This window comes from Sphaeramia orbicularis, chromosome 15, assembly GCF_902148855.1.
Source record: "Sphaeramia orbicularis chromosome 15, fSphaOr1.1, whole genome shotgun sequence".
In the NCBI taxonomy this organism is placed as follows: Eukaryota; Metazoa; Chordata; class Actinopteri; order Kurtiformes; family Apogonidae; genus Sphaeramia; species Sphaeramia orbicularis.
The window spans coordinates 24,838,412-24,863,548 of NC_043971.1; the positions used below are offsets into that span (position 1 = coordinate 24,838,412).

The 25,137-nt window shown below is 38.9% G+C and overlaps 1 protein-coding gene across 1 annotated transcript; it reads right to left on the reverse strand.

The window, feature by feature from the left end:
* Positions 1 to 1,419: 1,419 nt before the first annotated feature.
* Positions 1,420 to 23,382, reverse strand: sptlc3 (serine palmitoyltransferase, long chain base subunit 3). The gene is made up of 12 exons (XM_030156768.1): positions 23,183 to 23,382; positions 20,941 to 21,132; positions 20,102 to 20,256; positions 19,273 to 19,421; positions 14,890 to 15,014; positions 13,545 to 13,638; positions 11,395 to 11,500; positions 9,845 to 10,064; positions 6,930 to 7,056; positions 4,971 to 5,106; positions 3,676 to 3,805; positions 1,420 to 3,551 (listed from the first exon to the last, which is right to left on the reverse strand). Exons 1-12 carry the CDS (start codon positions 23,282 to 23,284, stop codon positions 3,438 to 3,440), a joined length of 1,650 nt encoding a protein of 549 aa, XP_030012628.1. The 5' UTR covers positions 23,285 to 23,382; the 3' UTR covers positions 1,420 to 3,437.
* Positions 23,383 to 25,137: the final 1,755 nt, after the last annotated feature.

Genomic DNA, 25,137 nt, shown 5'->3' on the forward strand with positions numbered 1-25,137 from the left:
GTGGACATGGGTAAAATACACTGTTGGGCATTAAGGTGGAATACAATATTTCTACCTCTTCTCATGAAATAGTTGACACTTATTCTTGATAAAGTGTAACAGGAACTCAGCATGTACCCATTGAACCTGGTCAAAGGTGATACTGATGTGTAGGAATAAGAATAAAAAGAGGAATATATCTGAAAACCAAATTATTCCAACTTTGTGGGCAATAGTGAAAAAACAATACAACTAGTTTCATAAATCATGTGAGGCTTTCATCATTCCATCTCTTTTTAAGCTTTTATAAACCAAGTTTTCTTCATGTTTTCTAGGAAGGAATGTGTTCTTCCAACTTTATGAGCATCAGCGTAGTTTAGAAGTGCTTATGGTTAAGTAGGTTGTAAAAACTAAAGGTAGATACTACTAGAAATAATGTCCAAACACCTCACACCTGAGCTTACTTTTCCAGCTCCCCGTTAAAGCAGCCTCCAGTATACTTTACTGCAATCTTGAGTTACAGCCTTACTTAGTCCAGGCACAGCAAAACTGTCTTAACCATGTAAATCTGTCCTTTGTCTGCTTCACTTCAAAAATCCCTTTCCAGAATAGAAAAATCTCTCTCTAAATGGAAAACAGAGAGCAGTGAGAATGGCTTGCCTGCTTTGGATACAGTGGTGGACATCAAAGGGCTAGCAGAGGATTCCCCTTCAGAATAGCAGCTACATGCCATTCCAATAAGTGCAGTGTATTTGGATCTGCAGTTCAAAAGAGCCTGGTGCAGGCAGGTCTCTGGGGCCTTGCCACCAGTAGTCTGGCTGCACAGATGTTTCGAATGCCAGCATGGACCATTTGCCACTTCTGCTGAAGCTGAGGGCAGTTAGAAGTGACTGGAGGGAAGTTTGGCAGCACACGTGCTTCCCACCTTTCCTGACAGTCATCTTGTATCACTCTGACAGGGCTCTGATACTGATGTGTGTGGAGAGGATTGTAATGAAGGTAATGTCCAAACAGCCGCTCCACTGAAACATCAAAAAAAAAAAAATCATTTTATTGGCTAAAAAAGGATCATCCCTCAATCTCCTTGGTGATAAAAATGTCAATCATATCATTTAATGGAAATGATGACCTACAATCTCCGCCTACAACAACACAAGCGTGTAAAGTATTGGAAAAAAATGGGACTTTTTCATTCAATCTGTGGACAGTAAACAGTATGTAAATGTCTGAATGTACCTGTGACCATTTCTCTGTCTGTTTTGTATCTTAAATTTAAAAAAAAATTAAAAAAAAAAAAGAAAGCACAGAAAAAAGACATAATTTGAAGGAAAAAATTGCAAAACTAAAGGGTGCGTAGAAGTGATTATTTCTAAAATAAAACACAATAAAATCTCTTAAATATCAGCCTGCTGCTTAATAAAAGGTATGCTTTTGTGTATTTTTCAGTGTTATATTTTATCCTTTATTGCATCTATCAAGAAATTAGTTAAACACACTGAATTAGATAAACTGTACAATTTATTGCTATTAAAAGCATATGTTGTTTTTGCACAGCCAGCTATGGTTGTAATTAAACCCTTTTAGCGCCATTTGTTCCGGTTTAATATCCACCAGATAAACTACAGAATTTTTTCCTCCAGATGTCAGAAAGATTTTTTTTTTTTTTTAGAGATTGAGACTGTTAAAGGAAAATAAAGTCTCTAAAAATTCAACACATATTTCCAGCAGTTCTGGACAGACAATGTAAATGTTACTGTGGATTGTAATGATCACAGAGGCATGTATATGAGGAGAATTCAAGGTTTGAAGTTTCTATTTACACGTATCTATACTCTGTCGTTAATCCTCATTGTATTTTATATGATTCTTGTTTAAACTAACGCTGAACGTTCACACAAATTAATAACAGACATCCTCAGCATACCTCAGTGCAAAATCCGAGGCCACCTTCATCCCATCTCCTCTGAATCTTTATGGAATGGTACAGTGGGATGACCTCACAGATTTGAGGATTAAAGAGATGTTTTCTATTGTTCCTTGCTATAAGAGCCAGATGTGAATATTTATTTACAGAACAAAGTGATCCATTATACTGCGCAGAATTCAATGGCGTTCTGTTTTTTTTAGGGGGGTGAGAGGCTTGTCTTGGCTTTCTTTAACGTTATCTCTTGTACATCTACCATTTTCCCCCGAGGATTACATATTGTTTTTTTATTTTATCTTGTAAAATGTTATCACCATGCTGTTAATGGGGAAGAAAAAACACAAACATAGTAACGTCTGTAGGGCAAACAAGTGTCGACTAGACCCTATCTGACACATTGTGAAAACACATTTATCATCCATCTTTAATCCTTCCTGTGTTAATCAAATGATTACCCCATACCACGAGAATTTAGAGTTCAGCACTAATTGCTAGGTTAGGTTTCTGTTGGCTCAGGTGCTGCATACCCTGCATGCTTACCTTCACAACTGTTACGCAGTTTGTGTGTGAGAGAGAACAGCAGGTCTTTAAAACATCAACAATTAAGCTGTTAAGACTTGGTGAATATGAGCAGTCTCGCCACAAAACAAGCCATAACACCTTTTTCAATCTGCGCTGGGGTTGTTGAGATTTAATTGCATGTCAAAGAAGTAATTGCTGCATGATCTATTATTTACAGGAAGGTTATCATTTACTTTGCAGATGAAAGTGGTGTTAAACTAGGGGTGCTGAATGAAAACAGCTTGAGATTGAACACAATGAAGGCATTTTTCGAGTAGTGCAAATAATTGAGCGTCAGGAAATTAAAAGAGTTTTGGGATTATTTTTTCTGAAGTTAATGCTTTAGACAACTCATCAATCTTTGGAAGTTTTCATGTGAGAAACTGTATGCGTTTAGTTGGATGAAAACTGAAATCATCAGCTTTCTTTAAACAGTTTCTGCTTATTAAGCCAAATCTTTAATTGAATTTGTGTCATTCTCAAGTCTACCACCAGACTTTTATTAAATTTCAGCTGATAATGTTTCATGACAAAATATAGCTGTACAAAAACTGATCAATAATCCATAAAAAATGTGACTTCACTTTTAATATGAATTTCTAAAAATATTTTCAAATGTCAATGCAGAGCAAGTGAACTTTTTAAATAGATATAACCTGAGTGACTCATAATATTTCACTCTGTAAAAATCTAAAGTAACACATCTATGCAATATTTTCATATGTATTACAAACAAATGTATTCAGAAATTAAGCATTTTGAAGCTTATATAATTGCTCTTGTTAAGGAACACAAATAAATGCTCTATTAAGTCACAATGCTTTACAAACATATAAAATGCAGCTGCCAAACATTTGGCCCTTCTGGTGCTATGAGACATGGGTGTTACTCTGCATTGTGGGTTTATGGGTCTGCTGTGGTATGGGCTCAGACTTAGTTTTGACACTGTGAAGTGAAGGTGTAAAGGGTCATATCAGCCGTCCAGCTCAAAGTCTGTCTCGTCATAGAGGTCAGGCCTTAGGGAATATTTCTGCCGTGAGAATTTCAGACACAGAGCGTCTCCCACTTCGTCCAGATGGTGCAGCACCTGAGGATACAAGGAAGAGCCTCTCAGAATGTTGTGTGTTTTGTTCAGGTGAAAAATACTCTACCAAGACAGAGATGTTAGTCAGTTTTGCTGTGTGTGTGTGTGTGTGTGTCTGTGTGTGTACCTGGTTCAGCATGTCTCTGGTGTGTGCTGCAGACAAACAGAAGCGAGCCCGGGCCTCTGTGATTGCCGTGGCTGGAAAGCCGACAACCACTACACCAATTTTTCTGGTCAGCATTTCCCGAGCAAAAGCACTGTCCAATAACAAAAAAATAAACACCTATACTAAAAGTTTTTGTGCTTGGATGTGCATGAGAAACAATGTGAGATTCTCTGAAAATGTAGCCACGATGAGTCATCCAATTATATTTTATAAAATAGTTGAATCAAATTTTGTAAAAAATCCTAAAAGTTCACAGTGACAGTACAATCTGTACAGTCCCATTTAAGTAGTGTTAAGAGAAAAATGGCCTGTTGAAGACAGAATTGCACAAGAACCCTAGTTACATTTCTCATGTGTCTTTTAGGTTTTTTGATCTGTCTCAAATACTCAGAATAATACATAAGTTGCTGCATCAAACCTCAAAATTAAAACTCATGAGAAATGCTTAATCTTGTCCATCCAAATTCTTAATTACCTAGTTGGGATGTGCAGTATGATTCAATTGTCAGAATTTTGGCTACACACAATAAATTAAAAACAAAACAAAACAAAAAACACATAACTATCAGTTTTGAGGGGTTACCGCATTGACGTTACTGAAGGCTTTAATGGAGCCAAGGAGTGAGTAATTCTTTGTTTTTTAGGAAGAACTACAGATTGGAAAGTTCAAACCTCAAAATGTTTTCTGTGAATGATTTAGTGAATGTGACACAGCATTCATGAGAAGGAAAAAAACCCTAATGCAGTTCTATGACGCAGATGGTTAAATCAGCACCAGTATATTTAAGCTTCCAGCAGTTCAGATTTATTGTATTGTTCCATTGGTATCAAAATAACCTTTTACTTGCTATTGGGCACAAAGGTATATTCAGAAGCTCATGTTACAGTAATATTGTACAGAAGCTTCTGATTATGGTAATTACTGTGCAGATTGAACATTCAGTGGATATTAAAGGTGACAAGCATTGAAAGGCACTTTATATCCACTTGATTGTACCTGAGAGGCTGTAAGAGTCCTGGGGTTTACATGATTAATACCCAATGCTCCTTTAAGTACTTACAGAAACAGTTTACACAACTCATTCGTGGAAACTTAAAATATGTGTAATACGGCACCATCTGTGTAACTTAACTGGCCTGAAAACAGTTGTGACAATGAGGGATACTTAAGTTAACGCTGACTCAAAATGAGTGTCGTAATAATCTTACTGTGATGTTAATGTTTTTGTGGAAGGACAGAGTTTGGGCTTACTTACACCACTTTGCCTGGCATGTAAAGCAGGATTGGAACCACAGGTGAGTCATTGTTGCCGTAGATGATGAAGCCCATCTCCTTCAGTCTGGCTCTGAAGTATCTGGTGTTCTCTGCCAGTTGGCGGATCCGTCGAATGCCTATAATTAAAACAAGGACACCACCAGATGTATAGAACTACAGCAATAACTCTACTTTTTGAAAATATTTCCACTGTCCCCAGTAGGAAAAGGACATCATCTGTCAGTACAAGTTCTTAGGAAGGCTTTCTCATTCGGAGTCCTGCACCTCCATCTGGCCCATTTCACCCTCCACCATGAACTTGTTCATGATTACAACTCGGCTGCAGCAGCAGATGGCTCAGCTTTGTCCATCTAACGGCATGGTGTATGAATGTCTGCAATGCCAAAATGAGGGTAACTTGGATACAGTATATTTTGCACAGAACTGCACAAAACTGAATGTAGTTATCAAACTTATATCAGAGAAATACATTAGGACAAATTAAAAGAGGCAGCCCTGTCTGCTAACCTCTTGGGCTCTAACCTATGGCTGTGACTCGAAGGGGAGCCAGGTTGTAAAGTCTGGCAGAGCCCAGCCTTGGAACACAGCTCTGTTTCCCTCTGATTACCTGGGAACAGATTGGCAGTTCTTTCAAAGGGATGTTAGAGAGCACTTTAAATCCCCTTATCTCAGCAGAGAGAGGGAGAGTTACAAAAAAACAAAAAAACATAACATTCGAGCATCTGCCAAAAACACAGGCCCCATTTTGTAAATTGTTCCTTTCTGGTGCGATAGAAGGCAGGGAGGTCAAAAACCTGCTGCCAGACGCAGGAATCGTATGAGTAGGTGCGAATGCGTGGATGTTTCTGTCTGTCAGAGTTTTTCCCTGTTTCAGAGCGTTTGCCACCAGTTGGCTTTCAAGTGTGAAATTCAACATTAAAAGGAAAGATCAGGAGGATGGACACAGGAAAGACTGAGGAGGGAAACAATGAAAACATATGATTCCTATATGTACAGACAGTGACATTTCCTGTCCCAGTGCCTTTTCACACTGTTTTGATGGACATGAGAGCTTGTGTTTTGAAAGACTGCACTGAGAGCTGTGTTCCCTCTTCAGACAGGTCAAGACTGATTTCTCCACAACAGCTCTTTAACCAGGCTACGTCAGATGCAAAGCATGTCTGGTTCAGAGCCAGATGAGAAAGTTACTCATCTTTGTATAAAATTACAGTATACATCAACCATAACACATCAGACTTTACACCTTGGAGCCATTAACCACTTACCCACTGTAGATACATTCTATATTTTCATAGGATGCCATAGAGTTTAACGTTGTGCCTGCCTTTTTTAGACAGTCAGTTTCAATTTTCGAGTGTTACTCATCTTAGTAGAAATTCCCTTGTTGTCATCTTTCCCTAGCTGGTCATGTGTACATTTCCAACAAAACAATGTCATTTACTTGCTTACACATACTAACTACTCCAGAAATATATCTATAACAATGGAGGAAGAATTGCATTGGTGGTATTGAAATCACTATTTCCTCGCCCTGATGTCTGATGCCATTAAAGCAGAAACTTTTCAGAGGTACAGCATTTCCTCAAACCTAACACATGAAAATGATTTCCTCAATGTTAGGGTCACGTGTGCTCAGGGGACTGCACGTCCCCCCTCTTTCTACAACTGCAGACCCCTGTAATTGCTACCACATTTTCTGACCAAGCAGCTGTTTGTCTTTCCCTGTAGATCTGTACTTACTCTAACGTTAACATTGGTACTGTCCTCTGGAACTGGTTTGCTTTTGTTTCCATAAAAATAATTAAATAAAAGGTGTAAAAAGTTTTATAAGCCAGACATAATACTTGTCTCTGTGAAGGACATCAGGTTTGATGGGTGGGTGGATAATAAGACTGAAACTGAGGGTGACATTCCCTGGAAGGAAACCAACTGTGCCCACCTTCTGTGCTCCCGTCTTTTCCCATGATGCACTTCATGGCACGTATGATCTGTTCAGTGACGGGAGGGGACATTGCAGATGCATATACTGCACTGTGGGAATGGCTCCGCAGGTACTCCACCAACTCCTGCAATATAAAAATCAGATAATAAGATTGAATAATACTTTAAATGCAAGCTTGTACATCTGTCATATCATACAATAACTAGAAAACAGAGGAGTAGCTTGTAGTTTTCAGTGAAGACCACTAGAGAGAGCTCATGTATTAACACCTGAGAGTTAATTAAAAGACCTCATTTCTCTGTCAATAGGACTATGTTGGCACAGTGACTGTGCTCTGGATCCTTTCCTGGGCTTCACTCTGGAGGAGCCAGTTCACTAATATGAGAAAGGACTGATGTTGAAATGAGCCAGAATCAGTACTGTCATGCTCATTATTCCTAAATGTCAGCAGGAGATTAATTCTGCTAGTGGTTGTCAAGAGAGGAGCAGGATTTCAGGAAACTGATTCAGGCCTGGGTCCCTAGAGCACGTGTGTGTAAGTGGTCTGAGGTTGGAGCTGTGATGGGCTGCTGCTCAGTGGCTGTGTGGTGGCCAGCGGGTGTAAGGTGATGACACATTGCCGGAGATGCTGTCTGGCCACCACTTCCACTCACCGCCATCTGTCCCCACTGGGCGGCGGCTGTGGCTTCCTCACACACACATGAGCAGAAGGGATTTCAGGGGAAATGCTCAAACATAGGATAAGAATCTTGAAACAACCTGACATCTGTTTTCATTTAAGGAGGGGGGATTTTCATCGCTTTAGGGCCCCGCAGGATTTTGGTGCGACCAAGATAAACCAGTTAAGAGAACATGTCCGAAATCCATCTCATGTCTAGAGGTTGGGGCGTGGAGTGACAGCTCCGAGTGTTTCCTTTTCTTTATAGCTCGGCCACAGTTCGGTTGTAGCAGTACAAGTCCACGGTGCCACAGAGCTGGGAGTACTGCCAATAAAGCATGCACACTCACACGTTCCTAGGCCTTTAACAGATGTATTTAATAACCTCATTTAACCGTCCTCACAGGTTTTTCAATAGGGTGAATGTGCAAAGCTTCATGCAAGGTTGAAGTGAATTAGAAGGAGCTTGGAGTCCATTTATTGGGGTATTTATTTTTGGTACTCTCATAAAACAGCTATAACATGACTGTTTTCCAGAACACATCTGCAAGAGCCTTTTGTCGGTCAACCCGATTCCACTTAGTGTAGGATTTGGGGGATTTCACCACAACAACAAATACGTCAAATCTGAAGGCTTTCTCTCTATTTTCCTGCCTGTTTCTTTCAGGGGTTTACTACAGCCAGCTGTCAAACCAAGCAGTGTTCATACTTCAAACATTATCATGCTTGTTAAAGGCCATCCTGTTAAATCTGGAGCGCAGTTCCGACGCCTGCCACAAGAAGGGGCTGGCCCTCTGCCAGCTTTACCTTCTTATTATGGCAGAGCAGGGCTGAGCCAACATAAGGCAATGAGAGGAAGGGTTCCTCTATGAATACCTAATTCAAACAACATGGCCGTTTCCTCTGTTGCTTTTTAATCAACTGCTACAAAACCGGTGTGGTTATGTACTAAAGTGTACTTTTTAATGGAGTAAAAGGGAATTACAAAGATGTGGAGTCACTGCCTGCGGAACATTTGTTGGACATATGAGATATAGGGTGTGACGGAGTGTGTAGAGTTAAGTGCCAAAAATCTCTAAGCTGCTAATACACAGGATGTGTATACCAAAAAATTGGGAAATTGCAGTGATTTCACTTTCTAGTTTATCCTAGAGTTGTGATTACCATCACCTACATAAGTATGCATTTAGGAGGATAAACGTAAAGTGAAGTGGTGGAATTTGCACATTCTCCCCATGGGTTTGCTCTGAATACTGCCTCCTACTGTCCAAAGACATCCACCTCCACAGGTTAAGTGGAAACTCTAAATTGTCTGTAGATGTGAATGTTAGAGTGAATGGCTGTTTGTCTCATCTGGGTTAATTTCTTTATGTTTGCAGTGAACTGGCGACACGTCCAGGATGTACCCACCTTCACCTGTTGGTAACTGGGATAGGCTCCAGCATTCCCTTGACCCACCCGAGGATTAAGCAATTTAGAGAATGACTGCATAAATTAAATATAATATGTAATGTTTCTGGTGCAGTTCAATCTGTAGGTGTGGGGATGTACACAGCAAGACAGAACAAGGAAGCAACTTACAAGAATACACCATTTTGACCTCTCAGATGAATCCTGCACAAATGGACCATGTATACACACAGTCCGGCAAATCAGATGAAGCCTCAGCTAGTTGTCTAATCCTCAGATTAATATGTGTCAATTTTGTGTCTGATGCAAGGTTCGCTAGTACGATGGCTGAGGATAAGGATGAAGACCATGTGGTGAAAAACAGCAGTACCTCTACTATTTGGAATGACTATAAAGTCAGAAAAGATGGCATGAAACACAGATACAGTGCAATACATGCCATGCTGTTTTGGCAACTTCAGGTGGAAAGGGAGAAATTCCTTCAGTTTGTTATAATGTCAGAGGTACAGTAAATATAGATTCTGGTAATGTGGTTATGTATTTATGTGCAATTTGTTCAATAAAGGTATGTTTGCAATTATTTGTTTAATTTCTTCATACAGTGGCTATTGGCTCTTTAATGATTCTGGGCTATGTTACGAATGTACCTATTAAAACAGACACAAGTTATGTATTATTGCACAGGAACATAAATAAATAAATAAAAAGATGGTGAAAATAATAACTTTTAAAACAGTAATAATGACAAAAATGTAAAAAAAAAACCATAGATTTTTCCTATAAATGATTAAATGAAAACAAAGACTAGGCGATGGAAGCAAAAAGTTAAACAATTGACAGGAACCTTTTTCCCTGCGATATAGCCTCCAGCAGCGCCAAAGCTCTTGGTAAAGGTGCCCATCATCACGTCCACATCAGCTGGGTCCACATCAAACAGCTCAGTCACACCCCTGCCCGTGGGACCCACTGCTCCGATACTGTGGGCCTCGTCCAAGTACAGATAGGCTTTGTACTTTTTCTTCAGGGCGATGATCTCAGGTAGTCGCACCACTGAGCCCTCCATGCTAAGCAACAGCATGAAAACACACATTTATTCAATTACAAACCAAACTCTGAAAGTCATTAGTTTAAAATAACCAGAAACTGACCCCATCCACTGCAGAGCATCTGTGCATCTGTAAATGCATATTACATAAGTTCACATCCTCTAGTCTTAGAAGAATCTTTTTGCCAGCCTCTTTCACTTTACTCCCACCTCTCTCCAATCTCTTTCTCCCCTCAGATGCGAGCCTTTTAAGGCTACAAATAGACAGCATGAGTGAATACACTGCTGGGGGATGGAGCAATCCCAGAACTGCTATCGTTGCTATGGCTGAGATCGTCTGCACCCCAAATGACATAAGACAGGGTTTCACCAGGACCTATGTGGACATCAAAGGCAGACACAGGACATAGCTAAAGCATGCTTACTCTTTATCCAAGCCTTTTGATGTTACCAGAGGGTGACAGAATGAGTATTAGTTCTCTCTATTCTCTACAGTGGTGGCATTTCTCTAATGTCTAAACCTGACGTTACTGCCTGATAAAGCCAGTTTAATGGCATGTAATTAAGTTGTCTCTCAAATTACCAAGACTGCTACGGAACTAATCATATTAATGCCCACTGATGACCATGTTCAAGGTTTTCTTTTTTATTTGATGAGAGAACTGTCATAAAACAATTAAGGAAAGTTCAAAGCTGATGGGCCTTGAATGAAAGCACTGAGAACAAAATTACATGTTTACAAAAAGCACAACAAATATGTTGTGTTTTAGCTCAAATACGCTAAAACATAGGGCACATCTGAGGGTAAAAGAAAGAGGAAGGAAGAAAGGAGAAATGAAAATGGCCGTGATAAACAGTTGGAGCTGGGGGTGTAGCCAAGTCAATCTCTGTAGCTCCATTTGGCCTTGATTTGGAGCTAATGAGCAGATGGAGAGGGTCACTAAGACTCAGGATAGCTCACTGCTGGGAGAGACACACAATACCTTTCTCCTCTTTCCAGTAATCAAACGGTGCCCAACCATACACACACACGCACCTAGATACACACACACAGACCTAGATACACACACACACACACACACACACACACACACACTATTATTCAATGGTAAAGGGGAAGCAATTGAAATAGAGACAATTACAGGGGCTGCTAAACACAGGCCGAAAGCTCTCCTCAGGTTACAAATTAAGATTTCTGCCTGGGTACAGAGTGAGCGTGACTGTACAGCTCTGCTAAATAGCATCTGGAAACCTAGCCATTATATCCACGATGCTGTCCGTGCACAAGCAAATACATTAGTGTGTGTGTTTTCTTGTGTGTCACTATGTGTGGTATAATAACAGCTGACCTATAGACGCCTTCCACCATGATAAGGATCTTCCTCCAGGGCCGGTGGGTCCGAGGTTGCCCTGAGCAAATCGCCTCTCTCAGCATCTTCTCCAGACTGTGCATGTCTGATACAGATATAGGGGCACACACATTAGGCCAAGATGCAAAGAAAGAGTGAAAGGAAAGGACAGTTTTTATGGAAAGCTAAAGTTTTACAGAGGTTTAGGGTTATTTCCTGCAAGTGTTCGAAACCATCCATTCTGCATGTACCATACTACATGTACCAATTGGGTAGCTTCAGTAAAAGAAAAAAATATCATGTGGAACAACCAGTGATACAGGGTAGGGCACTATTTTATCTGACAGAAACACCTTACACAAACTCTTGGCAGTAAATACCACTGCTGCCTGATGTTAAAGAACACCTGCAAAGTTTGTGTGAAACTGCATTCCTTACTGAGATACACATTTGTTTGGGTATACTTTCTACATGCTTAAAATGAACAACAAAATCCCCTTCCAAATGTACAAATAGTTAATGTTTAGTTATTAATAATTTGTTTACAATTACACCATTAGTGGTTATAACCTCTACAGACAGCAGATGGCAGTATTGAATAGCGACAATAAATGACATGCATTTTTTTTTTTTTTTTTTCAAAGAACGACTGCAATCTAACCATTTCCAGTTGAGCAGAGAGTAAACTTGTCAGAGCTAATAATCTGTCAGAGGTGATTGATATTGCAGCTTCGACAACAACAGGTTTACTTAAGAGGCAGCAGATGCTCTTCTGATAAAATCACTTCCTGAAGCTCAACAGTGCAGAAAACATCTAACGATACCAAACTCACCACTGTGGAAACCAGTAAGAGGGAGAAATCTATGGTGCACACACAAGCTGCAGGGAAGATTTCCCATTTAAACACTGTTTTTAGATCAGCCTCAGCCTGCTGTGCTGTAGGACTGTAATGAACAGGATTTGTTTTTGCATGACACAAAAGCACAAATCTGTGGATACCCGAGATGTATAACAAGGTGCAAAAATACTTCATCATTAAAAAAAAACAAAAGCCTAACCTCCCAATAGAGGCATTTTATTACTTGAAAGAGGAATAATACTAAACTTAAAAACCCCCTTTATCTAAGATTATCTGAAGTATTTCCATAACACAAGTCAGACTAGACAAACCTGTTCACCTACTCTGTGGTATGAAATTCCACCTCTGCACAAGATAGGCCATTTTAAACTGTATACATGTCAGTGTCATTAACAAGGGATCACAGCCTTTTTAGACCGAGAATGGCCTATAACTATCATCCAAAAACCTTTCTATTTACCTTGCTTATCTGTTGTTGCAGCCACAATAACTAATGTAGCCCTCTTAGTAAATATTGACCTTTCACTAATAAAACACTGTAAAGCCAGTTTCTAGCCAGAGATATAGGGACAAAGGGGGGGGGGGGGGGGGGGGGGTCATCTGCTCAGGTGCCTGAGGCTCTTTGCCTCTTCGACAGACCTCTGGGATCAGCTTGGAGGACCCTTAACTGACTCTGCTTGTACCTGTCAGGAGACATTTGCTGCCAGAGGACTGGCTCATTTGTCCTGCCTCCTGAAAGGGAATGGGATGTTTCCCATACAGGCACAATGAATGCTGTACCACCTGCCACCTTTATCATCTGCTAACACTAATAATTTGACAATGTAATAATGTAAACTTGAACAGATAGTTTAAATGAGATGATATTTTTATAGAAATACACTGGTGTTTTGCTGTTGTGTTCCAGATGGATAAAACAAAGTCGTGACTGTAAACTGAACTCATTTCATTAAAGCATCTACATTTGCTGGTCTAAACACAGAATGTTAAGTAGGTCTTTCCTAAGGCGAATCCTGTACTGCACAGAAAGTAAAGTGTTTCTCGCAGTAGCAAGAGGTTGAAATGCATACAAGAAAATCTGCATAGCAGTGGTGCCTGTGCAAACAAAAACAGAGCCATCAAGCCTCATCAATGGGAAACGAAAAGTTAAAGATCAAATCACAAATGAGTATGAAGCACCAAAGATGAAAGTAGATACAACACCACTATGACTTAAATTATTACCCGAACTGTATTATTCAAAAGGTAAAAACAACAGAATCCATGAAAAACAATAGGTATTCAACTTACTGTTGTGTTTGAACACTCGGATGGTTGCTCCTGACAGTCTGGCACCTAAGATGAGGGATGTGTGATTGAGCTCATCACTCAGTATCAAACAACCCTGGAAACAAAACAGGAATTTGTATCTCTTTGAAAAGACTTTTAGATCAAACAAGATCATTTTACATGTATACAGTACATATCACCTTATTAGTGCAAACACAGAGTGTGGAAATATTCTTTGATAACTGATGAAATGATAATTTGAACAGTGTATAGTCGTAATAATAAGTGAGTCTGTTAGATTGAAAATTGATTGAAGAAATAACACTACAGGGAGTACCACACAGAAGGGATGAATAACACTGCAGTCCATTTATTATTTAATGTTGAGACACTGTTTTTTAAAAGATACATTTCAACACAACTTTTAATCTTTGAAGGAGACTGTCTTGATGATCTGTCTGGTCAATTACGAGTTAGTCAGTGTTTTTATCCTGCCCCCACCTTTGGGTCAGCCTATCTGCTTGGCCCTTGTTATATGTCTGCCTCCTCAGTTTTCATAATGGTGAGCACAGTACTTAATATTACATGAAAATATCAGTATGTAAATTAATTCAGCCATTCCACAAAATTTCTACAGTACATTATCATAATTAACGCTGAAGCTCTCAGCATTTGACTGCATTAGTGAGGATGAACTCTTGTAGATGGTATGTTGACACTGTCTCCGTGACAGATACCCTCACGGTGGCCTGGGGTCCAGCTGGCCTGCTCCCTGGTCTACCAGCAGCTGTCACTCTAATGTTGCTGTCTTGGCAGAGCCCGTCCCTGTAGGACTGAGCTGGCTGTGTGGGTTGACCCCCCCAGCCCTTACAGGGGAACTGCAGGCGCTGCTACTCAAGGGGCTGCTACACCTCTCGATCTGAATAAACGACCCTGATCTCATCACTTAAACAGTCGACCACCCCTTCCTCCTGTCCGGTCTAATCACAGATATTCATGATGTGTGTTGCCCCTGGTAACCTTTGGTCGTCTCTGTGAGCTAAGCTGCGGTGTCGACAGGCCAAAGTATGGGTAATAATACCCTTGAGTGGTGCTCCTAACAAAACCTGGCTTTCCTTTTCTATGTGTCTTGATGTATGCCCAGAGCCTCATCCTTCTGGCTACTGTACTGTTTAATTATGAATTTAATTAATGGGGTTGGGTCAGGAGTTGTTCAGTGTTGAGTTTTGATGACTATTATTCATTAGTTTGGGGCATATGCAAGAAGGGAACAAAAGCTAGACTAATTAGATTAATTTCTCCAGCACTGTAAGACTTGTACACTTAGATTTCCTTTGTTTGCAGTGTTGTATTTGCTTTGTTGTACCTTGCCAACAAGTGCAGGAATGTTCATTGAGTTGGTAGCAAAACCCATCCCAAAGATCATGGAGGACTCGACACCGATGAAATTTGCTACAAGCTGCTCTAGCTCCTCATGGATGCTTAGGTTACCTGCAAGACAGGAATCACAAAAGGTAACTCACCCCAACAAGAAAGCTGTCTGTGGGTTTATCTGATAGTCCTTTCATTTTTGGGTGTTCTATGTCTTTGTCACCCAGTCACATGTTAACACCTTTTCAACCAAAACCTGAAACAAATGGACAAAAGCCTGGGCTAACCACAATCATTTGAGAGATTTCTAAACATTCAGGTCCTGGTCAAATTTGTGATTTAGTTCAAGTATCTTTTTCATCCGAGGTGATATCAAGCCAAATCCAGCTGGCTTTCAAACCTTTCTGTTGAACAGATTGGAACTGAGGCCACTGGTTATAAACCAATGTGAAAGGTGGGGACCAGAATTGATAAAGGAAATTGATCAGATTCTTTTCTGCCACCTGACAAGGTGGTTTTCTGTTCTGTGCAATAAAAGTGGGATTTTCTGGCATCTCTCGGGTGCTTTCAGTCCAGACCCTGTGGTCAGCTGATAAAAAAAGAATGACTGGTATAACTGCGAGCAATAGGGAAAGAGGTAGTTGAGGAAAGATTTGTATATTTGATTTCTTCGGGCTCTGGATGATGTTATATACTGTACATATAAATACAATGCACTTATTAAATGTTATACCAATAAAATACTGATACTGATAGCTAGTGATCCTTGTATTTTACATAACGGCTCAGCTCAAGATAAAACTGCCATTGCCACATAAACACAGTAAAAGTCTTTCGATGTTATGGAGTAAGTATTGCAATCAACAGAAGAAAATGGTCCATTAATTGCATAGAGTGAGGATACTAATCACTGTAATTGTAATCAATATCAATAGGGCAACCACAGAGATTAACTTAAAATTCAAAAACACTGAATGTTCCAGGAAGGACTGGAAAATGAGAGGTGAGTAAAAACATAATCTTTATGGAGATTCTAATTTGATGCTTTCCATCAAGCCTAGCTCCAAGTCAAATTGATTCATACATTTCCTCAACCACTCAGACTTACAGCCCCTGATGCCACAGCTTTTTTAATCAGACCACATCTGCATTTCCTCTTTATAGAACATTTCACCTAACCGCAGCTTCACAGACTTACCCAACCTTCTTATTGCTATACTAACCTCTCAAGGCTGGTCACGGTCTGAGTTCTTTCCAGGTGAGACAGTGACGAGTGTTTATCCAGTCTCAGTCATTTTGCTTACTTAAGACTGCTGAAATAATATGACCCTCTTACTGTCATATGCATCCCATTAGACTCGCAAAGTGTCCTCTGAAAACCAAAGTCACCTTCCTGCCACTACAATCATCAAAGCCTGCTGACAAGAAAGCTATTTCATGTTTGCTGAGACTGGACAATTCTACATGTGGAGAGACAATAAACACTGTGTTTGAAAACCTCCATATTAAATTTTTATTGTACACTTGTGACTATGTTTTTTTTTAAAACCCTTATCTACAAAGTTCTGCAGAGTTAATGATTTCTCTGACTTACCTGCACTAGGATTTCAATCTGCCAGTTAACCATTTACCCTTCCATTTTAACATATAAATACATATAAAGTGCCAAATGACATTAAATCATTGACCAACTCTGTAAATCACCCACTGCTACGACCTTAGAATTGTGTCTGAAATGAGTATTTCATGGTAGTCATCATGTATTAAAATGCATGACATCATTATTGAATTTACTGTGTGTAAATGATTGCAGGAAAAGCAGGAAACTGTGAACTATCCATTAATACAACTCAATGAATGCCTGACATGCTTGTTTATTTACAGGGTGTGCTTTCAGTGCACTTTGTCTCTGCTTTTATATGCCCTTGTAATAAAAGAAACACTTCAAATAGGTTCTCACTGCACTTACACACCCAGCAACGGGAGGAGAATATATACATGTAAAATTTTGGTAACTGGGATTTTATCTCGACTAACTTGAATTTACAATTATGTGCAAATACTCTGAAGTTTCTTGAAAAGTTTCAAATTGACCTGCACCCAGAAGGTGTTATCATATAAAGGCACCTAAATCTTATGGTGCTGTCAGACGTAAAGACAATAAATATGGATTAAAGAAGAAGTTGTTATTTACCTTGAATAAAAACAGGTTTTTGTTGGCACATTCGGTAAATTCAATAAAATCATAACCAGTGGCATCAAATGTAGATAATTATACTTTTCATCTCATTTAGTTATTTTCATTTATTTATTTACTTATTTATTTTTATTACCCCCATTTTCCTCTATTTTTTTTCTCTCTCTCCTTTTCCTTTCTCTTCTTCTCATTTAGTTTCAATTACCTAATGATTATCTTTGGTCATATCTCTGATTTCTTTTTTTTGACAAGCCCAGATCACAACAGTCACACCACATACACATCTTACACACACCACCACACACAAAACATTTACACAACCATGACAGGACACTGATTCATACTACCTGGCCAGTCAGACATTTTGTTTCTTTTGTATATTACATGCCATATATCTTAACCCCCCCCCCCCCCACACACACATTACAATGACTTAATGTAAATGTAAATATTGTATATTATTGTACATAAGTTTCCTTGTCACTTGTCTCACTTGTCCTTGTCTAGCTTCAATAAAGGTTATAGAAAAAAAAAAAAAATCATAACCAACTAAGATCCATTCAGATTTTCTAGCATAATAAAACAAATCTGCGCATGAACTGAAACACTCATCATGGTGGCATCAGCAGAGACACTGGGCTTCTTTAATAATTGATGCTTAATAAGGTCTCATAGGAGAAATGCTTGTTATTCCTTAACTCTCTCATTGGACCATCTGAAATACAGATTACAAAAGCAGATAAAAACAGGCCATTTTGAAAGAGAAATAAACATATAAATAAATCACATAAATAAATAATGAATGGAGTGGAGAAGTGTATGTGGAATGGGAGAGTAGCTGCTCTCTGACAAACATATGCATGTAACTAATGATCACATGGCCTTTAAATCCTCTGGTTTTCTCTGCTCTTGTCAAACTGCTGATATCATGCAACACTACACAGCAACTGCTGTGAGCCAGTATGTCAGTTCGTCTTCTGTTACCCAGTCTGTAGCAGATATACTGCACAGTGCGGTGGTGTCAGAAGTGCCATAAACTAAACCTCTCTGATGTTAGTTGCTTCTCTGAGAAAGGCTTTGCTAAAAACATGACTCATCTGCAGGTTCTGACCAATAAATATAATGCTACAGACTAATCATTAGAGTTTACTGCTGCAGCTGGCGATGTACAAGTTGGTCAGAATATAATTTTGTGGAAAATACTGCCTTTGCTGTTATAGTGATATAGCTATCAAAATAATATGGTGTAATGAGTCTGCTTTCCTGGATGTTATGGAAAATGTGCAAATTACAGTTGGTATTAGCTACGTGCTGATACAAATATGTTGTGTTGCTACATGATTTAGCAACTTCTTGCTTAATTTGGTAAATGTGATTTCAAAACACTGTACTGCCATACTGAGGGACAATCGAAACACTCTACTGCCTACACACTAACTGAACGATCATCTCTTTATTCTTGTTCTGGAAAAAAAAGGAGACTTCACACAGAAAATAGGTTTGCATTTTCACACCTGCTGTTTTAATTTAATTATGCTGCAGCCATTTGCAGTTATACAATTTTAGAGTGGTATCTTAATTAGATTCATTGTGCGGTACTAGCAGCAGCGTGGATGGCTTGTACCTTGAGTCATGGCACATACAAGCACTTAACACCATCAGCAGCAGGGCTTAAGTTCAGAGGATAAAGCACCATTCAAAATTCATCTGAAGCTGCTGATCCCACTATCAGATCCTTGCTGTTCTAACACTTCTACCACATATATTTCTTTCGCACCCTGCTTAATGTCCAGGGTGTTTCATAATGTTAGATTTCACTGTTCAGTGTGGACCACTATGTAATGATCTCAACTTATGCCCAAATGGTACATAATTTAACAAAGGTTGAATAATTCATACTACATTGCAGCCACTGAAAGATAATTAAACATTTGAGCAGTATAATACCTAGGACAGATAATAAATGATGACATGTAATGTGAGAGATGGAGTTTCATTTCCAGTTTCATATTCAACCCATTAAATGTCATTTAGTCCTGCTTCTGATGTTTGAAGCACTGTAAGACAAACATAAAGGGCCTTTCTATGTGAGTCTTTTAACCTGAACTCTAAAGAGACATTGAGATTAAGTGGCAAACACGTTTTAAAAAGTGAATAACTGAACTTTAACCACAAGCTTACCTATTTCCTTCCTTGTGCTGCAAACTCCGACCCCATAGTGTTGTGTTTTTTCTGCCACAGTTTTCAGGAAATCAGCATTATTCTCAGCAAAACCGAGGTAATTGTAAGAGCCCATGTTTATAACATTGTGTATAGTCCTCCCAGTTAACCTGTTTCCGAGGAAAAGAAACATTTAGCAGTCACTTAATATGTTTACACACTGTGGTAATTTAATATATTGCAATGATGAAAATTCACATATATAATACAGCTATCATTGCCTGTTATAAATCTGGTACTTAAACTATGACGTTCTATACCAAGAAAAAAATCACAGTGTTTAATAAAATGTATGTTCTGGCTGAATACATTATTTTGGCTTCCATTGATAACACACAAATATTCAAAAGAGCCTCTGCTGTCTTATCTATAAAATGAACACTCATGTGAATTCATAGACAAAAGAAACCAAATCTAAAGATACCGCAAACAGTCAAGAGATTGCATTCTTTGATGTTTATTAGTGTCAGAGTTTCAAAAGCACTTTCAAGAGCACTGCTTTATTTTGATAACTGACCTACTTCTTCCCACTACTCGCAGAAAGCTGCACACCCCTATAAAAACCCATCTCCATGTCTTTTTCCGCATTAACCGCACTTCACCACAAAGACAAGCTGACTGCTCCATTTCTACTTTTTCCACTTACATTAAACCTATTTGAGTATGACACCATGCTTACTCCTGTTTTCTGATTTATATGGTCAAACCTGGCTGGAAAAGTCCAGGCCAGTTTAGTAGTACACAGACGGATGTGACGTCTCAGTTTCAGGTATTTAACAGATTGTAATACCTGAATGTCCAGTTGTAATCATCAGAAACACGCTCCATCAGATCAAAGACAGGTCCTGGTAGGCTGCATACAGGACGGTTCCAGTTGTCTCGTACCCTCATATACAGATTTCGAGTGTAGAAGTTCTCAAAGTCTTGATACAGAGGTATGAAATCCTGGGAAGAAAAAGAAATAAGTCATAAGTAAGCAAGTTACAGGATGTCACAGTGACATCACTGGGACAATAAAAGCTTGAAATGTGACTTTTCAAATTGAGCTGGTCACGGTAAAGACTCTCCAAGCACTAAAACACAGTAAACAAATCAAGATATTGTGAAACAATTACATCCTTGACAAAAGGATAATTTAAGCTCTTTTCTCCCTGGTTCAGTAGTGTTTGATTCATTAAAGACACCCACATGGCAGTGCTTGCTATTACTCCCAGAAACAGCTTTACTTTCATGACTAACTGCACTGAACTTATCTTAACTACAGTTTCTGGATTTAAGAACTCAAATCTATGGCAACATAGAGACTTGCATGTGGCAGTGCTCAGGCCTTATCTAAAATCTAAAGCACAGTAACAAAGCAGGAATTTGAATCCAGTGAGATTTAATTAGGTCTTGTGCAGATATTCCCTGTGGTGTCCTATCTCACCCATGGCAACACTAAAGTGCAGAGGAACATGAAGGAAGAAAGCACAGGGAAAGCTAAAGAGCAGAAATTGAAAATAATTAGGGAGAAACAAAATTTGTTGATACCCAAGGCATGCATGCACCTCTATGCAAACTGTCTATGTATGTGTGTGTCTGAAGTGCACCTAAAATATGTCATTATATGTGTCCATTTCTTGTTTTTACCTTCTGTTCCACTCTTTCCTGAGCAACATGGCACTTCTCTAGGCCCACAGCTCTGAGGAAATCTCTGAGGTAGCCGAAAAGGGTGACAATGCCAAAGCCCAGGTATGTCATGACCGCCACATACATGGGCGCCTGCTCAAAGGACTCATGCCTGGTCTGCCTAGAGGCGGCTCCACTCCGAGGGCCATTTTTCTATACAAGAGGCCCATATGAGTTGACATACATTGCAGATGAAACAAAAGAAAACAATACCATCTGAATAATAGTGGCTCAATTTCAAATGAATGGCTGTAAACATAATTAACATAAACAAAGGAGAAAGACCGAAGCTTACTAGTTCATTTACATATGACACCAACATACTGGTGAACATGATGTCACTGTATATATTAATGTAGTGTTAAAGCTAGTAAAAAACTACTGCAAGTACTTAGGCCTCACAGAAGACATTGCGATTTGCAGATATATACTGAAAAGTACACCGTACATGTTATGTGTCCCATTAAGTTATGACAGTACAGACAAAACAAGGTAAATTGCTTTTGTCACATAATTATATACACAATTATTTCTTAAAGAAATGAAGACACTTGTAGGCTACTAAAATGGCTTAACATACAAGTAATGAGTAGTGTTTGTTATGAAGGTGTTTCAAAAGCATGTTACTTACTACCATTAGCTACCATCCCTTTCCTGGATATTACTGAAACATTTCAATTAGATTCAAATGATAGGAAGTGCAACAGCCATTATTCATTCACATGAAATTATAACAACTTCAGTTAACTCTAAGAGCTCAACAGTTTGCTTTTAGTCATTTGTTTACATCATTAAAGTTAGCTAGCTAAGTTTTTGAGCTAACATAATCATCTGGGTTTTTAGCTTACAGTAGTTTGTGGATTTATAATTGGGTTTTCACAATGCAAAGAGACCTGCTGAACCATGTCGACACAACCTGAAATAAAATCAATCAGTAAATCTCTAAAAAAAATTAAATTCTTCTAGATTTTGGGCTGAATATTATCTTTGAAGAATAATCTACTTCCGGCGGCCATTTTATTAGGTCACCAAGTTGCCAGCAGATGGAATTGACTATTTTTTATACACATAGAGAATGATCTCAAAGATTGTGGAAATGGCGAAAATAACAGCGGTAGGTTTTATGAATACCTGCTATGTTATTATAAATAAATAAATAAGTAAATAAAAACGCCATCAATTGGGTTGTTACAATTTCTAGTTAAGATGCTAGCAGCTAATTAGCTAACTAGCCAAAGCATGCATCTTATTTTGAAATAGGACACCGGATGTGCTTACGGTATACCCAAAAACGAGTTAAAAACAGGCGATGGCACTCTTTCCAGTTACTTACAAATAACGTAGGAAACAGCTCATGTTATATATAAACAGAAAGGTAACGACACCTTCCGGTTTTGCCACTCAATCAACTGGAAACATGACACCAAGCTTTTTTTTTTTTTTTTTTTTTTTTTTTTTTTATCTTCTGTTAATGTAAAAATTTAGTAGAATTTTAAAGTGTCCGATGTTGGACACAGTACGACTCCTTCACAAATGACAGTGTAATGTTGAATGAAGGCAGTTATAGACAATACTGAAGTTTTATTAGCCACTATTGTTTATGTATATTCTGCAATACATAAGGGCAGGGAGACGCCAGGATGTCTTTATGTCTAGTTTATCTAGTCAGATTAGATCTAAACTAGCTACCTGTCTAGTCAAACTACATCCTACGTATCTCACACGTAAGCTATCAGTAATGTAGCCACAAAACACACCTGCTACACAACAAGAGCAAAAATTCCATCAACGTCAAGAGGAAATATTTTGAGGCGTGGCTGCACAGTTGTTGAAATTTACACTGCATTTATTTTCAAAGAAATAGAAAAATATACACGTCGTTTTTTGATCTGTTTAGGCAACCCAAATGTAAGCAAACTATGAGTGTAGTAAGCTACATAAGACATTTTTCCATAAATATTACCTGTAAACTATGACGACGTTATGTATCGTATGTTTGGACTGCAGGTTAATGTCTTCCTGTCACAGGTCAGTTCAGGTAACGAGTCACGAATAAGTTAAGAAACTTTAAGACTTTCTCACCACGAGAGAAAAAGTATGATTCGCCACATTAAAGCAACCCTTTATACGGTCAATGAAATGAAACGGTGTAAAAGTATATTATTGTGCATAAATCAGCCCTCCGCCCGACAGATATACATACCTCTTTCTTGTTGTGATATCCATTTTTCTTGAAATCTTCGCCTGTCAGACCATTGTGGTTCAAATGTGATTTTATATTGCCGTTAGCAGCAGTTCTTGCCATAAACCTTAAAGTACATCGGCGTCTGCCTCCTCTGTTTGACTGTCAGGTAATGAAATCGGTGTGCTTTACTGAACTTGTAAAGGTGACTTCCTCTTTCTGGCTGCGGCGTCGGTTCAGCCTCTCATGAATTGTTGCTGTGTGAAAATCGCCTGTTAAACGCTTCCCTAAAAAAAGTCTCACTTCAGTTATCTCATCGTTTCGATATCTTATAAAAGTGCTGTCTTCTTTCACTTTATGCAGAATGAAACTTTGCAGGCAAGTAGTGATGAAAAGCAGCAACTTCCCATATACCTCCATGAATATTTAAATATGACTTGATTGATGTGATTTAACTTTTAGTCTATCTTCTAAAGGGAACCAAAAAAAAAAAAAAAAAAATCTATTCTTCTAACAGCATCTAATTTAAATGTTTAACGTGTCATTGCTTAAAAGTGAACTATACAATTAAACTGATCATGTTGTATGTGTCTCTGTCTAATGCAGATACTTGATGCTTACACAGCCAAGGGGTCAGATTCAGCTGCATGTGGGAAAGTATAAGATGGACTTCTACTAGTCAGCAACTCTGATTCACTCTGCTGGACTTCAGTAAGAACCATACAATAAATAATAAGGACATTTTATTTAGTCATGTTCTCACATTGACAGCGTCTTAAGTTACAGCTGTAAGCAGTAATCTGTGACAACCCGCCCCGTCCTAATGATACATTTCACTTCCCCTGTAGCTACATGCATGCATGTATTGTTTGCAACATTGCATTGTTTGTACGGACAGCGGAGACAGAGTAGTTTTAGGGTTGAAGAGTGTGCTACTATTCAGTGTTTCAGTTAGTGTTTCTGGTTGATGATTTACTTATGTATCATAAATCAGATTTACTGTTATTGCCGTAGTAGTTTAAATCAAAACAGCCTTGTAAAGTTAGTTCTGTATTCAGACGTTTGACAGTTCAATGTCTGACTGCATTGTTGAATATTTCTCTTCTGGGCGAAGACAAAGACATTGTTTGTTAGTAAAAGGTCAACGCCTACTCAGTGGTCTTGTGGTTCACTTACTTTGTGGGTGCGCAGTAAATCAGAAAACATTTGGTGTTATGACAATATATGAGGGGTTTCTTTACATATATTTACCTGGTGCTGTTTTTGGGAGCTTGTGTCTAAGTGGGTGTGCACAAATACTCCTTGAGAAGCAGGCAGCTCTGGTGGTAATGCTGAGGGGCACTTAGAGATAGGAATGCACATGCATGTCTGAACATAATGCTCTAAGATTAGGAAATGTTTGGATCACAGCGAATGCCCTCTACCCACTCTGATGTGCTTTTCCTCTGGTGTGTGCATTTGGACATGCTGCACATATTGAAGAACTGCAATATAACACATTTTACACCCTGATGGTTATCTTTCATCTATGTGTCATTCACACTCAAATCATTTATCACCAAAGATATAAGACTGTTTTTCACAATGATAGGCATCATCGTCTCCTTTCCTAGTTCTCCACAACTGGAAACTGAACTGTCTCTTTGACATTTGTCTGCTGCTCTTAAGTCTTCATATAAATTGCAAACTGGGAAGGAGCCTTCTTTGAATACATTGTGTGATGTTTTGGGTGAAAACACTCAGGCCCTGTGGGATGACACGTGTCATCTGCCTTCACTTCAGTGCTGTCTTCATTTCACACTAACTGATGAGGGTTGGTGTTTTCTAATAACTCAAGATCCTTATCAGAGAGGGTGCGGTGGAACACAGTCTGTCACTTGCATAAGGAGTGAAGGCTCAGAGAAGAGTGCTGGGAGAATATGTATGACAGTCTGAGTAAAGCACGGAGAAAAGGACATATTGTGGACCTGGATTAG